We start from the raw sequence: 17,861 nt of genomic DNA, 5'->3' as shown, positions 1-17,861 counted from the left end.
TTTTAGCTGTGCAGACCTGTTCTCTTTGTGTAGACAAAAAAAATTCAAACTCCAATTCCTTCATGGAACAAGAGAACCAAAATAAAACCAGCCAAAGCAGAAATCAAATGTACAGAAATCTCCGCAAAAAGAGAATCAAAATGCATAAGATAATCACTGATAAGATAATTAAACAGCCACATAGCAAAATTTACACTGCAGCAGCATATCAGCATTTCATAGATGGGGTCTTAGATACTTCAGGTGTTCAGTTTCACAAAGCCCTTCAGGTTCTGTCTCAAGGAACACACAAAGAAAAATTCCCATGCATACAATCGTTGGGAAGATTTTTACAATCAAATAGCTTAACTGATCATCCATGTGTAAACTTCCCATGCATACAATCATTGCCAAGATTTTGCACCGATTCCATAGACGGTATACAAACCTGTTGACATCAATCACCGTATCAGCCAATGTTGTTGTCCAAGGCAGAAACAATTGATTCAGGTGCAAGACAAAACATTCTCACAGCTACAGAAGCAGATCTGGGAGCACCTCTGAAAGAATGTTTCTTCTTCGGAAATTGGTACAATAATTCCTGGTCCATGAACTTAAATGCAGAAAAAAGAAGACGAGGTTGAACTCAAAGTTTAATGACAGAAAATAATTAGACAAAGCCTACACGAGATCTGCAGCAGCTTCCATAGCTCTCTCCTCATTCAGGGGCCAAATGTGAATATCATTTGCATGTCCATAGTCATCTTTTGATCATCTTGTTGCGCCATATTGTTGGACGGAGGGAGTAGTTTATTGTGCTCCCACTTGATTTTGATCATCTTTTTTCCCTTGCAGTAATAAAGAGACAAGATCTGAAGGGGCGGTGAGATATGGGGAAGGGTGGATCTACCTGGATACGTCCAGGTTTGGTTCCATAATTCCATTAGGCGAGCCTGAGTTCCTTTTCTATCAAGGCGCAACGTGCTTCTTGTCTGTATGTTCTAGTGGTTGTTTACTGGTGGGCAGAATTTTATTTGACCTCATAATTCAATTTTAGTTGGGCTTCATTAATTATGTCTTTTTCTTTTTTTTCCACTATTTTTTTGCCTTTCTCATGTCTGCAAAATTGAATTTGTTGCATACTTAGCCACCCATTTTTTGCTGCTGTTACATATTCAGGTATTTGTTTATTTGATTCTAGCGCCCAAAAAACACATCACAGGTATCAAACCACACAGCATACTTTACATCTAAAAAATTTGTAGCTAAGAAACCTTAGAAAAGTAGAACGAAACAGAAACATGCTGGATCCTGGTGGCATTGCAACAAATGCAAAACAAAGAGACATAGGTAGTTAAAAACAACTACGATTATGATTTACTAGTTGGTATGCTTGGAATTGCACAAGGCGAGCAGCTGCAATTATAAGAAAAATAAACTGCGATTATACAGTCATGCATATAAAATACCCCCATGTTAATTATGGAGTGGACTGGGCATATTTATCAAGTGGACATAGCCTAATCTGTAGTGGGCACAAGGCTTGTACCGTCGGAACAGAATCCATCTTAACGTAAAATGAATCGAAAGAAGAATTCAAAACTAAGGGCAAAAGACTAAAGGAAAGAAGAATGAATTCAAATTTCCAACTCAAATCTGCTTTTGAACAGAATTCAGAATAACAGCTAACTGGGGTTGCAATTCCAATTAAATCAACTGCAATTGCATTTGAAAACTACTTGGATCGCAAATAGTAAATTGTATGCAATTGACTTTAAAAGAAGTGCAAATTTGGTATATACATAAAAAATCTAGAACCCTTTAGGAACAAACCTTTAAAAGAAGTGCAATTCCATCCACCACTTCTGAATTTTTTCCCACAACAAAACAACTAGAGTAAAGATGCATATCTTTTTTCATAAGTTTGAGATTGTTCATTTAGATGCATTTCTAAAATGGAAACACATAGCTGCAATTTGCACATCTACAGGGTGCAAAAACCGTATAAGTTGGATGCAATTACAACAAAATTCCCTTTCAAATAAAAAATTAAAAAGAGATGCAATTTGTACAGCTACAAGGTGTAAAATTCGTGTTCATCGGAATATCTAAGGCACTACCCCTTGAACACCCCAAGTTCAGACTCAATCAAAAGAATTTTTTTGTTTAGGAACCTGCTTCATTTACAAAAATTAAACTGCAATCACAACTTTATACACTGTGATTTGCATAACTTACAGTATTGCAACTAATTTAGGAGGACATTGCAAAAGTTGAAACTATGGATCAAAGTTGCAAAATTCAGCATCCAAAACTAAAGAATAAGAAGGTTCTCGAAAGATAAGAGGGTTCGGTATTAGAATTGATCTGAATCAAAATTTGCCTATGCAAGTTCAGAGAAAAGAACTTGGGATGATAGAGACAGAGGGTTTAGGTTGGATATGCAGAGAAGATATAGAAGAGAACACATCAGACATTACTGAAACAGTCCAGAAGATACAAAATTAAGAAGCAGATAGAACAACCCCTATTGCAGATATATATAAAGGAAACGAAAACTCATCGACAGTCAGCTAGACTCTGCGGATGACAGTGCAGATCGAAACACACAAGGCTCTGTTGTCTTCGCTTCGCCAGAACCGAGCAAAAAGAAAAAGAAAAATCCCGGCGCAAAAAATTAGCCAACAAGGGAAGCAGATATCGCCATCATAACCCAAAGCAAATGCAAAAGACATAGTTAGGACAATGCAACTAGGACTATAAGGAGAAGCTAGTAAAGAAGATCTTTAATTAGCAATTGCAGCTGGGTATGCTTGGAATTGCAGTAGAAAAGTTGCTGCAATTAATGGCATAAGACATTGCAATCTGAAAAACAGAACACGAAAATTGATATTAAAGTGTAGCAATTGCCAAACGGCCAAAATGGCATAAATTAGGATTGCAAAAAGTTTAGATACCACAACTATATTTTATGGACAGTACAAAATTGACATTCAGAATTATAAAGAAGAGAAAATAAGGCAGAGAAGCCATTCATATGTTCATTATCTTACAACTTTCAGAGATACTGTTTACAGAAAACATGGGTGAAGCTAATTACAGAATTATTCATGCAGACATTGTAAGGGCTAAATGAAGATGATTATGTTAATTACAAAATAATTACACTGAGACATAACAAAAAGATATTCTTAAATAAATTTAAATAGAAAAAAAGGATGAGCTGCACCTAAAAATACAAAGTGTATGTGGTTGCATATAATACAAAGGAGCAACCGGTAATTCATGTATGAGCAATTGCAGTATCAAAAGCACATGAAAAGATTCAGAAAACCCTATAGATATAAAAAATGCAAGGTAGGTTTCAAAAGCTAAGTATACAACAAGAGAAGCGGGACAAGAGCAGCACCAGAAAAAATAGTTTGAATTTACAATAATTGTGGCAACAGTTAGGCTGGAAATGCATAAGTAAAATAAAACCGCTATTGATATTACATGTATGCATAATTGCATAACCATTTTAGTGTAATAGCTGCCTACATAAAAATGAATGCAGAAGTACTAAGTGTGCAATTGATATTACAAACAAGAGCAATTGCAGAATCATAATATTGAAATTGCATGGTGTTTGGAGAAAAAAAGATATAAAGCAAGAATCTCACAATTGGATCGTCAATTTCTTGATGGTTGCCTTCTCTGAATTACGAATCCAAGATTAAAAACATTTCTCACATATTTGTTCAGATTTGAATATTTACAGAAAAATTGGTTAATAAAAAATTGGTTCAGATTTCTGAGAGATTAAACCACAGAGCTGTCGGTTAAACCAAACACGACATACCAGCACACTAAAAGTTGTCAATGATCAAGTCAGTTTGCGAATAGTCATCAGATGAGTACCCAGCCTGCTCAAAACCACGCCCATAAAAAAGATCAAAATACAGCCATATGAAATTTGCTACAAAAACAACAACCGTGTAGAACTTACACAATCACAAGGAGGGCGCCCACCGGCATTTACAGTTGCATGTCGATTGCCATAATCAAAATCAGGGTCCTTGGAATCAGGTTGCAAAATAAAATCATCCTCGTCAGAGCAACCATCACTGTCGACCATAATTCTTGCACACAAAGCCATAGAAACACATATATTGCAGCATTAAACAGCCAAAAGAGGCATTAAACCACTGGTGTATGTTCTAAAGAAATTTGGAAGCATTTATGAAACAAACCTTTATAAACACACAACCTATACGCCCTATCATATTTTGGAAGGCACAAATTAACAGTTCTGCTAACCAAAACAAACAGTAAGTACTAAGTCAGACCCATGAATCACCTAAATCGACAGATTAGGGGCATCAGCCACAAAATTAGCAATTAAACTCCCAGTTTCAAAAGGAACGGATGCACATAATATCAACCAAGTTAATCCCTAGTACAATCTGGGTGAAGAGCAAACATCAATTTGATCCCCTGAATGGGTAAAAATGGGCAATACACTACCTAAATGCTGGTGCAACTAGCTGGGCTTCAAAACGCACAAAATCACCCTCTTCATAGCAACACAAGCAGCAGTAGATCGCAGCAAAAAAACGCCCAAATAATCCTCACTGAAGAGCAAAACACATGGTGGGGATGATGCACCACAAGGTCGACCATGGACCGCACATCCCCCCAAATCAGATCAAACGCAAATGCGGCTAGCGGCGAACTAAACATCGCCAACGAAGAGAACAACCATGAGCGAGCACCTCTTTGCACCGGACACAGGATACTCACCGGACTGAGGGGAAGCAGGCTACGCCGTCGAGGACAGAGATGGGAACACCTAGCTCTGCTGCTTCGCCTGGACACAAAAAAAATAAGGCGCAGTTCATCGGCGGAAACGAGAAACAGTGAACCAACGGAACAGATCAAGCTGCTGCGACTCAACGTTCGAGGACCGCGCGACAGGTCCGGCGAAAACCCTGGCCGCCGGCGAGCACATATGCAAAAGGAACCCCTGCCAGTACAGTATTCGCCTCGTCACGACTCACGACCGACCAGGAGAAAGGGAAAAAAAAGTCAGACATAGAGTATGCAACAGTAGAGAGCACGCGGGAGCTCAGCAGACGGGGGGCGACCAAAAACTCCACCGCCGCTGACGAGGGGAGAGCTGAATCGCCTCTCTCCAGCTCACAGTCTCTAGAACACGAGAGAGAGAGAGAGAGAGAGAGAGGGGGGGGGGGGGGGGGGGGACACCGGCCAAAAGCAAACAGAGAGCGCTCCGGCCTGATAAGAAAAATGCCAAGCCAACCTACTTTTCACGAATCTTGCGCGCGCATCGGACGCTCCAGAAATCACCTGCTTTGCAAAAAAAAAGCAGGCGCCCAGCAAAAGCAAATAAAAATAGCCAACAAAGTATATTAGTAGCACCATTGTTCCATGGCAATTACATGTATATTAGTAGCACCTTACGAGTGTATTGATTGCATTTTCGAAAAGGCCACCTTGCAAGTGAAGAAGTTCAATTTATCGAAAAACTGAGAAGGAACCTCTAGACAGAAAATTGCTACGAAGCTAAGAACAAAAATTTACCCAAATTTATAGGCACAAACTAAATTAGACCCTTGAAAACTTGACACACCATCTAGCACATGCACAAGAAGGGACTTCAATCTCGCCACATGTCTCTTATTTCTACATGCAACCATATATGTCACTTTAGCCGTTTCAGGAATTTCTTATCTGAATGGTCAAATTGCTAAATTAAAACGTGAAGCCAATGCCATTCCACACTGAAATGGAGAAACAAAGACATCATCCATACCAACTGCAGAAATCTTAGGGATTAGCAGAATTATGCTCAAGTTTGAACAGGTTAGTAATTTGTGCATGCGCACAATAGCACCAGGGACCTAAGCTCTAATCCCTGGATTGCTCAATCACAGGAAGGAGGACGGCAGACTCATAAGACAGAAGCAACTCTGCACCTCGAACCTGCAGACGTAGTAATCGTCGCCGTAGGCACCTCACCCCTGGGGCATGAAGGGACGACCGCACGCACCTGGTCCGGCCGCAGTAGGCACATGTTCCAACACACGGTGGCGCCCTGGTCGTGCACCACCAGGAACACCTGCGTGTCACCGCCGCCAACGCAACGAGGTCAGTCACCTAGTGCAGAATTTTGGGGATCTCGCAGATCGGGCGATTTGGGGATTAATTGGTTAATAGTTCCGTCGATTACCTGGTGGAGGTGGAGGGCGTCGAGGAGAGCGACGAGGTCCCCGACGATGTGGAGCACGGTGTAGGAGGAAGGGTCGGGCGGGACCGTGGTGCCGCCATAGCCGCGGAGGTCGGGGGCCACGCACCGGTATCCTCGGGACGCCAGGTGCCACATCTGGTGGCGCCACAAGCACCAGAGCTTCGGGAACCTGTGCACGAACAGCCCGTACGCGAGGAAGACGAGGGGCACAAATCCCTGGACTGCACGGCGGCGCGAGGACGGGGGGCACCAGAAAATGAAGGCCTCCGTGCCGAAGAACGGAAGAACCGCTGAGCCACCAACAAAACACGTCAGTGATGCTCCATGTGCTCCACGCCGTCGACGAGCTCGAAACCCAAACCGCGGTCCTCGCTGCCATAACGGCCCTTTCTTCCACCGGTGCCACCTTCCGCCGCCGCGAAGGAGATGCCCTGCCGGCCACCGCCATGGGCTCCATATCCACGCCGAGGCTCGTGCTCGTCTCCGTGATCCAGCTCGCGCCCGGGGCATCCTCACCGGACGGAGACAGAAGTAGCCCCCGTCATCTCTCGAGCGCTCCGTGGTCAACAGGTCGGCAAAAAGGTGCGAAGAAACGGGTCAGAGGCAAAAGGAAAAGTAGACTACCCAGTGAATACCGACACGCATCTTGATGCACACATCGACGACACAGAAATCGCTTGGTTATCAGAAAAAAAAAAAAAGACGTCTGGTGTATAGCAAAACTGTTTTTTTCATGCAGCAGCAACGGCAACTTTCTGATCTAAGAAAACCAAAATCAAGACAGTAGCATTTTTACATTTAGAGAGAATATCCATGGAAATTCACGTAGACGAGAACCATACGTAATCACAACAACCCAATGCTGAACTGAAAGTGTGCAAGTGTCTTGATGGCTTTACATACAGGCGCATGTACAGTATCGATATTTACAACGGTGGTCGATCGGAAGTTCATAACCCGACGGTGGCGACGGGCCCGAATGCCGCGGCGCGGGAGCACTCGACGCCCGCAGGCGGGCGCAGGGCGCCCAGGAGCGCCGTGCCCTCGGCGAGCTCGCGGAGCGCCTTGGCGTAGCTCGCGCGCAGCCGCCGCAGCGTCCGCCGGCACAGCGCCGCCAGCCAGCACCGCACACGCACCCGCCGCAGCGCGCCCAAGAACCTCCGGCGCCTCACTCCGCCGAGCCTCGCCACCGCCATCCTCTTCCTATGCCCGCCGCTCGCCGGCGCCCGCCGCGGCACGCGGAACAGCATGGCTCTCCTCGCAACCCCGATTCCCACCATACCGAAGAACGATGATCAAATGTACATGTAGAGAGATCGATCGATCTTGTTTGCCTTCTGTTTCTTGCTACGGGGAGAAAGCGATACAAATACACTCACTACATGCATACGGCCGGGGCTTAGTTCTGGCGTCTTTTCTTTTTCTTGAAGGGTAGTGTGTCCTATGGAGGACTTAAGGGTCGGCATTGACCGTTTGTGACGTCGATCTGCTACCAGTATCAAATGCGAGCAGGTGGTTTAGTTAGTTAACCACCACACGATAGACTACCATGAGTGTACTCTCTTGATCATTAAGATGCTGTGAGCCTGTGATCTACTCCATCTGTTTCTCAAATTAAGTCATGTATTGTTTCCTTTGACCGAACGTTTGACCAAAGATTACTTCATCAACGTGTGACTTATGCAATATAAACCATAATCATAAACAAGTATTTTTGAATACGAGTCCAATGATACCAATTTTATTTCATACAAAATATATATTAATAGAATAAATCTTAGTCAAAGGTTCGGTCAAAGAAAACAATATACGCCTTAATTTAAGAAACGGAGGGAGTAGCGACTCATTGACTCGTACGTACGCGCTCCGTTCGTCCTAAACGCAGTTATGCAGGGTATATTTTGACTGTCCAAGTAGATCGGAAAGTAAATTTATTATACTCCCTTTGATTCATAATAAGTACTTACTCCTGTCCGGATGTTGGCTATCGTCCCCCTTCCCAAATTGCTTGACTAGAGAAAAACCTAGTCCAGCTGCCTTGCTCCTGTCCGAATATTGGAATTGAACTTAATTTTCAGTACAAGAACCATCCTTGGTGTGTATAAATAACACAAAATTTAGAAGAGGAGGAGGAGTACTTACAGCCAAATTTTACAAGTGGGGGAGGAGGTGGACTGCACCATGCCGTTGCTCCATTCCGGGACGCAGGGGAGTGGAGAGCGCCGGATGTGTGAGCACATGCCGAGGTAGGAGATCAGGCGGGGGGCGCAACGATGGGGAGGCGGGGTCGGGGGAGGAGAGGCAGGGCGGTGCAATGGGGAGGCGGGGGGCGGTACGATGGGGACTGGGGAGGCAGCGGCGGGGCCCGACGTGATGGGGAGGCAGGGACGACGGAGGAGAGCGGAGGCACGGGCGCTGCCGCCGTAGGAGGGAGGAGGCGGGGCCGATGTGGGGAGTGGCGGTGGCTATGGAGTGAGTGGGGGCAGGGGAGTGAGAGTGTGAGACAGCTCGGGAGGGAATTTAGGGTAAGGGAGAGATACTTGTTTCGCTTGGGTTAAAAAAAATCTTTTCATTTGGATTTGAGACGGCTCGGGAGGGACTTGTTTCGCCTGGGCTCAAACAATGCATGCGGCAGTGCATGACATTTTGCCACGAAACTCACTATCCCTGTCGGTCCCACAACTGCCTGACAAGAATTTATTTCCTGTGTGGGTTTGGGAAGGAAGCCGATAGGAAAACATATATTCCTCTGCGTTTCATCTATGCTCACAGGAATAGAAAATCAAAATGAAATATTACACTTGTTTTGTAAAGACAGGATAGGATATTATTTCATATATGTGACTACATCAAACCAATTCTTGCTAGTACATTGATTCAAAAAAATTGGAATAATATTTTTGGTAATCCTTTCATACTATACTTCCATTAAATAGTTAAAAGAATAATAAAAAACACATTATTTTGTCCAAATGGTATCAAATAAAAATTACATTTAGTACATTTAGAACCTTTTATGCGGTTCTTATGATACAATATAGAGCAAAGTCATATTATATCCAATGCTAAAAAAATATGTCGAGAGTTATTGGATAGAAGAAATGAACTCTAAGTTCGACTTACCTTAAACAATTCAAGGCAAGGTATGGCACATTTAATGTTCATATTTTTATTCCAAGCTTGTCAGGGTGTGACATGCTTGCTCAGCCTCGCCTAATCTGGGGCTCATTTGGTAAGTCAAAAGATTCAATAAGATTTTCAATTCCTGTTCCTGTCGGTCGCAAACCCACGGGAAAATACATATTCTCGTAGGTCAGAAAAAAAATCCTGACAGGAATAGAAGATTTCCCTGTCAGCTCGACGAAAAAACCGATAGGAGGAGCTTATATTCCCGTCGGTGTACACTTGCACGACAAAAAAATATGTTCATCCCCGTGTGTGGGCTTCTACATGAATATCTTTACTCTTATAAAAGAGCCAAGTGGTGGCGGCGGTCCGTCACCTCACTTTGTTGTAAAGAAAAAACCTTCTCACCTCTTTATATTGTCAAAAGAAAACTCCCCCTCTTTTTCTAATGCGAACAATGAAATTTATCAGTAGATAACATAACCCGGCCATATTTCGGTAGAATGGAAAAAAGAAAAGAAAAATTAATCCTATTGCAAAAGACTGACACGTGGATAATGTTTGTCACCAAAATTGGAATTAAATAGACAGTGGCACTAATATGTAATAGTGCTTTTAGTCTAATAGGGAGTAGTCTAATTTGTTTTATCCATAGCAGCGCATGGGTATTTAGCAAGTATATTTTTGATGTGTGTTTCGAGCCGACTGACAGGAAAATGTTTTGTTCTCCTGTGTGCCATGCAAACTGAAAGGGAATACTTATATTCCTGTGGGCCGGCTGCAGGCCGACAGGAATAGAAGTCGCCCGACAAGGATATATCGGTTTGTGGTAGTGAGTGTCGCTGATAAGTAGCGCGGAAGTGGTGATCCTCTGAAATGCAGAATTAAATGGAGATAATTACCAAAAAAAAGAACTAAATGAGTTCTCAAAATACGTTAGAAAACCTTTTTTTCTTGAAGGAAATTTTAGGCGCATGAAATTTGAATGGCAGGGGACAAAGTCACAAAGTCCCCCAAATAATTAACTGTCACACGGCAGCACATGTCGAAAAACCAAAAAAATAAACTGCATTTGGACCAAATTTAATTACAAAATTTTAGGTCATCTGGCGTTGAAAACAAGCGCTTTACAATAGTGTGGAATGCAATTTGGACCAATATTATGCCGGATTGCTGTTGTATCTATTTCATCTACTCACTCCATCCAATATTAAGTGCTGAAATATTACATGTATCTAAATGTATTTTAATATATACATACATTCATATTTAGACAAATTTGAGTCCCTTAATATAGGACGGAGGGAGTATAACACTGATGTCATAAAATCTTGGTTCAAATATGGTGGTCTTTTTTTTAGAGGGTGTTTTTTTTTTTAGAAAAATATGGTGGTCTTGAGTAACCGTCTACTCCTGCTGTATTTCTTTTTAGAATTTCTACTGTATTTTCATGGGCCGTTAAGAAGGCTCGTTTTCATAGGCCGTTATCAGGCCTAGTCTTTTCTCGGAGCTATACGAGACCTAGAAGAAAGGAAGCAACAAACTTCGTGTCGAAGGCACTTGGTCCCAATTCCCAACCCAACCCAACCCAACAAGCCAACGACTTCCACCAGCCATTCCGCTCCGCCACTTCTCTCTTCCCCCCTCTTCCCACCACAGCAGAGATCGCCGGCGATGGCCGCGGCGGCGGCGGCGGCAGCGAGCCAGTCCCTGAGGAACCGGGAGCTCCTCGACGCCGTGGGAACCACCGCGGCGGCGCTCTCGCTCGCCGGCTCCTCCTTCATCGTGCTCTGCTACCTCCTCTTCCGAGAGCTCCGCAAGTTCTCCTTCAAGCTCGTCTACTTCCTCGCCCTCGCGGTAATAGGATCGGATCTGAGAGCTTTAGTTTCTGGTCTGTGGGGTTTAAGATGCCAATTGCATGATCTGGCGCGGGTGTTTCGGAATTTGTGGTTTGTGGCGTGATCTGCGAGCAGTGGTTTGGTAGTTTGGTCTGTAGTTGCTCAATTTTGGTGGTTCGAGTCATTAGGTTAGCACATGAATCCTTTACTTTTTGTGCTACGAGCTGAAGTAGCTGTTGAGAATCTTGTGCAGAAGTAGCTAGGACTGGGATCCTCAGAAATGTGCGTTGGATTTTCACCCGTGATGGTTATTTCTACCAGTTGGGGCCACAAGTGCTTCATTTTTTCAGATATTTCATAGCTGCAGCAGCCTTAGTAAAAGTTTGGGTTGCACATGTTTTGCACTTTCATGCGGTTTGAGTTGTTGTTCAAGGTAACGCTTGTTTCATAGATAATATGAATGGCCTGTTGTAATCCCCACATGGGCCACTCCAATTCAATGTAGCTAAGTCGTAGGATGTTTTTCACATGTGTCAACTAGCATCCAATAGGTAGTCCTTGTTCACTTGCGAGGAAACCACGATGCCCCCTGGCCCTACTTTTTTGTTATTGCAAATAATGGGATCGCAGAAGCTACCTATCTCTATTTCAGTATTTCTGAAATAGAATGCAGGATTTTCTTTCTTAGAAAAAATGAAATACATGCCAAGTCCAGGTGCTTAACAATATGAATTGCCTTTCTGAATTGATACTAGTGAAAGCATTATTTGAAGCAGGGTTTGTTCATTCTCGTCATTGCTTTAGCTACCGTATGGTTCAGTGTTTCTGATAATTCTCATTTGAATTGCAGGATATGCTTTGCAGCTTATTCAGTATAATGGGGTGAGTTGCCGTTTGAATGTCTGTATTATCTTATTTATACTTTCTGCTGCACACTGTTGTTTCCTGTCTTTCTGAATATTAATTTATCCTTGCTACTAACACCGAAAAAAATAATACAGATTTGAGCATGCATAATTTGCATTTTTAACTTTGCATTATGCATATGTTGCCTTAGCAATATCAAATGAGGAATCTAAAGCAGAATTTGTAGCACTTTTTTTAGTACAAATCAGACTGTTCATTCATCTCTCTTATTTTTTCGATCTGCTATTTTCCATGCATACTGATTGTTAAGTAGTGTGTTTCTGTTATGTGTTTGTGGCAGATCAAGCCCAGTTATAGTTTAGTCTTTGATGTTGCAGGGGCCCAGCAAACACATTCTACTGCTTTGCGCATGACTACAGTGCACACTTCTTCTGTGTGGCGTCTTTTCTATGGACAACCACTATAGCATTCACTCTTCACCGCACAGTCGTCAAGCACAAAACTGATGTTGAGGAATTTGGATTCATTTTCCACCTGTATGTATGGGGTATGTAACTTGTTCACCACTTCGGCGCTCCTCTGCCTTTCTTGGAATTTACATATTTACTTTGAATTCTTTGTTTTTTTATTCTGAATCTTTCTATTTTGAATTCAGTTAACGACGAGATTGAGTATTCTTTATTGCATTTTCATAACTCGTGAAATGCCGAGTAGGCACGACTCCCAATTTGTGACCTACCATAGGATTTGTTGTGTAGCGACTTGCCACCAGTAAAATGCATTCTTTGGAGTGATTGCATTTTGGGGAACTTCACAAGTTTATACTATATTATCTATGTGTAGTTAATTTGCTGAACAAAACGAAAAGGTTTAGACCACATAGTTATGTGCAGTGCATCGTGCTTTTTTTGTCTTATTTTTTTTATAACAGAGGATATTCCCCCGGCTTCATTAAAGGAAACCAGATTCAGTCTTACATAAATAATCCATAACACAGGTCCAACGAACTTAAGGGAAAAGCTGGAGTGAACAGCAAAGCTAACTGAACGCCTGCCAACCCAGAGGGGGAAACAGCTCCCTAGTGAAGCTGTTTAAACTACAGTAGCCTACAACTCGCAGCACCCAGCAGGGAACTTCAGCATAAGCAGTCTCCAGCGAAGGCAAGATTCAGTCGGCGCCCACCCCTGCGAACGGTTGAATGCCTCAGCCGAGACCCGCCACAGTCGCCGAGAACACTGTCGAAGCACCTCCTTCAAATCGTCTTTCTGCAATCCAGCCCAGTAATCAATCGTGGAGCAAATAGTAAACAAAACAGACGACGGATCACCTGGCCATTTGTTTCGAAAACAAGCGTCATTGCGAGTTTTTCAAATGATCCAAATGCTTGCCGCCACCCCAACTACAACTAACTTTCTTTCCCGTCTGCTAAACTGCAATAACCAAACATCTAGCAAGTCCTGTACAGAGCAGGGTGTTCGATGAAAATTAAAGCAGACTTTTGCAACTCTCCAGAAATATTGAGCCAAAGAGCAGGTAAAGAATAAGTGATCAATGGATTCCCGTCTGCCACAGAATAGGCAAAGATCACTTCCCTTTCCTCCCCTGCTATTGAGCCAAAGAGCAGGTAACACATCTCTTGTCAAACTACCACCCTTACTAACTAGCCAAACGAAATCTTAATCTTCAGTGGTAGTTTGACCTTCCACACAAAACCATAGGGAAAGGGCACCTGGGAACGTTTCAGTGATCTATACAAAGATCCAACTGAAAATCTACCCCGGGCTTCCAGTTTCCAAAACAGCTTATCCTTTCTATCAACCAGAGCCACTAGCTCACAGCTATTTTTCAAAGCCTCCCACTGTCGGAGAGTTTCCCCAACCAAAGACCTTCTGAATCTAATAACACCCCATCCTTCAGTAAAAACACTGTACAGATACATCAGCATTAAAAGTAAGACGAAACAATCTGGGATATTGAAGGGCCAAGGGTTTCTCCCCCCACCATTCATCTACCCAGAACATAGTTCGTTTACCATTACCAACCAGCCTCCTACAACAACCAAGGAAGACATCTCTAACATGCAAAATGCCAGACCAAAACTGTGAATCCCCTTGTTTAGGTGAAACTTGAGTAAAGAGTTTGCCTTTGCAATACTTCCTTCTCAAGATTTTCTGCCATAAACCTGAGGAGTTCTCCAGTTTCCAAATCCATTTACATAACAAGCAAAAGTTCATAATTTCTAGATCAGTGATCCCCAGGCCCCCTTGGTCTTTCGGCTGGCAAACTGTAGGCCAGTTCACCAAGTGAATCTTCCTAGTACCAGCTTCTTCCTGCCACAACAATCTTTTCCTAAAGAAATCTATCCTCTTGATTACTCCCTTAGGAATTTCAAGGAAGGACATGAGGAAATTTTGTCTTATGGCAAAAATTTTGTGTTGCCTTTTCCATCCTTGTCTATCTTCTATGCCAAGTACTATTTTTATTTTATTTGTCAGTTCATGTGCTCCTGCCTATATGGTCCTCCCTCCTTCCCAGTATAGGTTGTTTAGATTTCTTTTTCGGATACCAAGGACTTGTTGGGTGCGTGTAAACTATCCGAGCGCGGCACTAATTCTGCGGCTCAAAACGCAGTAGACCGCATAGGGCTCCCTCTCGTGATAAATGATCTGCGTGCGTTTACAACTGTCGGCTTAATTCTGTTACAACTGCCGGCTTCAGCGTGCACGCGAGCTGGAAAATTTGCCGCACATGCACTCCCATTTTCCCTGGGCCAGTGCATGCGTGAATGTTAAAACACTAATACATCCAACGGTTTCAACTATCACAAGCCACATTAGACGGGCCAAACTTAATTATCGCTAAAACGACCTCTTTATGGGATAACTTCAAAACCTAAAACGACCTATAAATTATGAAGGGGGAATAAATGTGTAGAGTACAATTAATTGCATCTGCTGACCTGATATGACTGTAAATACGATTCTGAGTTTACCACCCTGTGTATTTCGTTGCAGAAGATCACTGTGCTCAAGACATTTTCTATTTGTTATATATTTTTATCCCAGCTCAGTTTTATGTGTATGATTTGTTTTAAATGTATGGCATCACTATATCACGTGTATCCATTTTCAAATTAGACCATCATTATAATGCTTTATTAGTATGGAAGTCGTGCATGTGTCCTAGTACTGTTGGCAAGTTTTGTAGGTCTTTATTTTTTTTTTTGTTTTCCTCAGGAACTTCACTAGCTACCACTGTATTACGTTCAATAGGAAGTGATAATGGAAGACCAGGTACCTGGTGTTGGATCCAACAGGGAAGCACGGGAAAGGTACATCATCTTTTCCTTTTTGTTGTCAGCTTATAAATTTGTTTATACCATCATAGACTCTCCTGTTGCATAAACTAAGATACATGTTTATCCTACTTATCTTGCTAGTGATTCTAAGACCAGCCCAAATAGTTCTAATTATCTTCCTTTATTATACTGTTTTATTTTAGCATTTGAACTTCATCAATACCAGTTATTATAAAACGATTCAAGCAGCTGTGCACTAATAAGCAATAATTACAATATATATGGACCGCTGACGTGTCTTACTTGGACTGTTTTCGGAGATATTTTGGCAATATTGTCAATCGATTTGTATAGACTTGATTCTTTGAGTTGTAGAAATATTTTTTCTATTATCTTTCATGATTTTCTGTTCTGTGATGCCTTTTTTTCCTTTCCTTTTCTTTATCACGCAATTTATGCCTTCCTTTCCATTAATTTACCCTCCCTAGGCCATTCATTTAGAACAGAAATGTTGTCAGTCTATCAACTTCTTAATAATTCCTTAACTCGAATGCTTTTTACCTGCAGATCTTACACTTGGTAACCTTTTATCTTCCACTTTGGGGTGCCATTCTCTACAATGGGTTTACATACTATCAAGTAAACCGCATGCTGAACAACGCGACACGGGTATGCACACGGCACACGTTATGTTAAACTGTTTTTCCTTGTATATTGAGGGTGACCGAGGCTTCTATTCTAGGAGCTGGTAGATACTACTCATTTTGCCTCATCTTCTGAATTTTGATGTTACTTTGTAGATGGCTGTTGGCATAAGTGACCGATCTATTCAATCTGACATGAGGGCAGACAAAAAGGTATAAGCATTATGTACAAACCCTTCGACATTGTTAGTCCATATGCTCTTATGTTTTTTACTTCTTGGCTTGGACATTAACCGATAAAACTTCATAACTGATCATAGGCATATTTCCTTTCAAAAAGCTGATCATAGGAACATGTCGTCGTTATCTGTAATCTACTTATTTATCATGTTACTTTGACGTGTCTTTAATCAGCTTTATACACTCTGATTTTGCAGGCATTTAATCGATGGGGTTATTACCCTCTGATTTTGATAGGTTCATGGGCTTTTGCAACAATCAACCGTCTGTATGACTTTGCTAATCCAGGCCACAAGATATTTTGGCTGTCCATTCTTGATGTCGGCTTTGCTGGACTTATGGTGAGTATTCGATGTTATTGTCTTCCATCCTAAACTTGATGCTACTGAACTGTTATAATGCAAAGTTACAGACTCTTCCTAGAGATACTGAACCAATTGACATGATGTTTGTCCTAGTCTAGAATCTAGATGCTACTAAACTCTTATGATGCAAAGTTACAAACACTTAGTAGAGATACTAAACCAATTCACATTATATATTTTTCATTTCAAATGATGGGACCGCTTGTTCCAACATTTTTTCTTTGAAGGAGACCATGCAACTGATTTGAAATTAGTTTAACTGATTAGGATAAACTCCACCATCAGAACAGGCGTGCTTCTTGTAGTTGTATTTGCTGTAATCATACTGTTCCAATGCGTCCATGTGATATTATGTACAGACACATTTCTTATATTTTCTATCATGTGTTATATTCTCTGTTATATCCTAGACTCTAATGTTCTCCGACATTTTTAGGGCCTTTTTAATTCCATTGCTTACGGGCTCAACTCTTCAGTGCGCAGAGCAATTGCAGAAAGAATTGACACGTGAGTTACATTTTGTGGACCAACTTTTCACAACCATATGTTTGTTCAGTCCTGCACTTTCTCTATTTACCATGCACTGTTCTGGTTGTAGTTGGTAGTCATTAAGGATTTGTTTCAAATATTGTCCAGGTTTCTACCGGAGAGTGTTAAAAGGAGCCTTCCTACTCTTTCAAGATTGAGAAGTCAACAAGAAAATGAATTGACTTCTCTTATTGTTGAGAGTAATAACAGAAACAATAATGCTGCCAGTAATACCTAGGAGTTTTCTAGCTTCCTGTGTTTGTTCATATCTTTTGGGCCCTTTTTTTTTGGAAAATGGTGTATTAGTGTATCATTTACATCACTGTAGTGGCAGACGCTTAGTGCTTAGTATTGACCATTTGGCAAATTCCGTTGTTCCCGGTACATAAGAGGTTAGGAGATAGCCAACAGTGGGTTAGATACTCATGTTCATCTGTAGCCTGTAGATAAGTTTGTGAGATTGTCGTTCTTCCCCTCCCTCTGTTGTACTTCCTGAAGTCTTAGTCTAATCGCTTACATGCTATGTACTGTACACCTTAGACTCTTGTAAACTGGCATCTTCTAATTACAGTGTGGGTAATTTCATCTTACTGGTTAAATGTCCGTGCTCTGCTATGAAATTAAGAATTTGTGTTATGCATGAGTTGTTTAAATATGTGTCGCTCATATTTTTAAAATTTTTGATAAATAAGAATTATGTCAAAATATTATTTTTGAAAAATACAATTA

At 41.8% G+C, this 17,861-nt stretch overlaps 3 protein-coding genes across 5 annotated transcripts; 1 reads left to right on the top strand and 2 right to left on the bottom strand.

The window, feature by feature from the left end:
* Nucleotides 1–181: 181 nt before the first annotated feature.
* LOC100835508 lies at nucleotides 182–6,897 on the bottom strand. 3 transcript variants are annotated; one of them, XM_024456600.1, is made up of 6 exons: nucleotides 6,209–6,897; nucleotides 5,962–6,097; nucleotides 4,762–4,828; nucleotides 3,968–4,100; nucleotides 512–3,884; nucleotides 182–427 (listed from the first exon to the last, which is right to left on the bottom strand). In XM_024456600.1, the coding sequence occupies exons 1-5, from the start codon at nucleotides 6,734–6,736 to the stop codon at nucleotides 3,828–3,830; spliced, it is 921 nt and encodes a 306-aa protein (XP_024312368.1). In that variant the 5' UTR covers nucleotides 6,737–6,897; the 3' UTR covers nucleotides 182–427; nucleotides 512–3,827. The 3 variants fall into 3 exon arrangements, with proteins under 3 accessions (XP_024312368.1, XP_024312367.1, XP_024312369.1); XM_024456599.1 differs by having other exon boundaries at nucleotides 3,968–4,828; nucleotides 5,955–6,097; XM_024456601.1 differs by lacking the exon at nucleotides 4,762–4,828 and having other exon boundaries at nucleotides 5,955–6,097.
* A 106-nt stretch (nucleotides 6,898–7,003) lies between these two features.
* LOC112269710 lies at nucleotides 7,004–7,769 on the bottom strand. Its single transcript, XM_024456604.1, has one exon. It carries the CDS (start codon nucleotides 7,504–7,506, stop codon nucleotides 7,177–7,179), a length of 330 nt encoding a protein of 109 aa, XP_024312372.1. The 5' UTR covers nucleotides 7,507–7,769; the 3' UTR covers nucleotides 7,004–7,176.
* Nucleotides 7,770–8,499: 730 nt separating this feature from the next.
* On the top strand, nucleotides 8,500–17,731 carry LOC100836212 (G-protein coupled receptor 1). The gene is made up of 10 exons (XM_024458098.1): nucleotides 8,500–8,698; nucleotides 10,863–11,209; nucleotides 12,041–12,072; nucleotides 12,435–12,604; nucleotides 15,294–15,388; nucleotides 15,923–16,024; nucleotides 16,156–16,212; nucleotides 16,437–16,580; nucleotides 17,041–17,111; nucleotides 17,241–17,731. The coding sequence occupies exons 1-10, from the start codon at nucleotides 8,500–8,502 to the stop codon at nucleotides 17,368–17,370; spliced, it is 1,347 nt and encodes a 448-aa protein (XP_024313866.1). The 3' UTR covers nucleotides 17,371–17,731.
* Nucleotides 17,732–17,861: the final 130 nt, after the last annotated feature.

The sequence above is a fragment of the Brachypodium distachyon genome, chromosome 1 (assembly GCF_000005505.3).
Source record: "Brachypodium distachyon strain Bd21 chromosome 1, Brachypodium_distachyon_v3.0, whole genome shotgun sequence".
NCBI lineage: Eukaryota > Viridiplantae > Streptophyta > Magnoliopsida > Poales > Poaceae > Brachypodium > Brachypodium distachyon.
This window is presented reverse-complemented; position numbering and strand designations above follow the sequence as displayed.

What these genes read in the sequence shown, in the direction of transcription:
- LOC100835508 (XM_024456599.1), bottom strand. Translation starts at nt 6,736, where the DNA reads ATGCCCCGGGCGCGAGCTGGATCACGGAGACGAGCACGAGCCTCGGCG. An exon ending in ACGCCCTCCACCTCCACCAG is followed by an intron (nt 6,098 to 6,208) that starts GTAATCGACGGA and finishes GGTGACACGCAG; the next exon opens with GTGTTCCTGGTGGTGCACGA. An exon ending in ACTACGTCTGCAGGTTCGAG is followed by an intron (nt 4,829 to 5,954) that starts GTGCAGAGTTGC and finishes TTTTGTGTCCAG; the next exon opens with GCGAAGCAGCAGAGCTAGGT.
- LOC112269710 (XM_024456604.1), bottom strand. Translation starts at nt 7,506, where the DNA reads ATGGTGGGAATCGGGGTTGCGAGGAGAGCCATGCTGTTCCGCGTGCCG.
- LOC100836212 (XM_024458098.1), top strand. Translation starts at nt 8,500, where the DNA reads ATGGGGAGGCGGGGTCGGGGGAGGAGAGGCAGGGCGGTGCAATGGGGA. An exon ending in GGAGTGGCGGTGGCTATGGA is followed by an intron (nt 8,699 to 10,862) that starts GTGAGTGGGGGC and finishes CTTTTCTCGGAG; the next exon opens with CTATACGAGACCTAGAAGAA. An exon ending in ATTGCAGAAAGAATTGACAC is followed by an intron (nt 17,112 to 17,240) that starts GTGAGTTACATT and finishes AATATTGTCCAG; the next exon opens with GTTTCTACCGGAGAGTGTTA.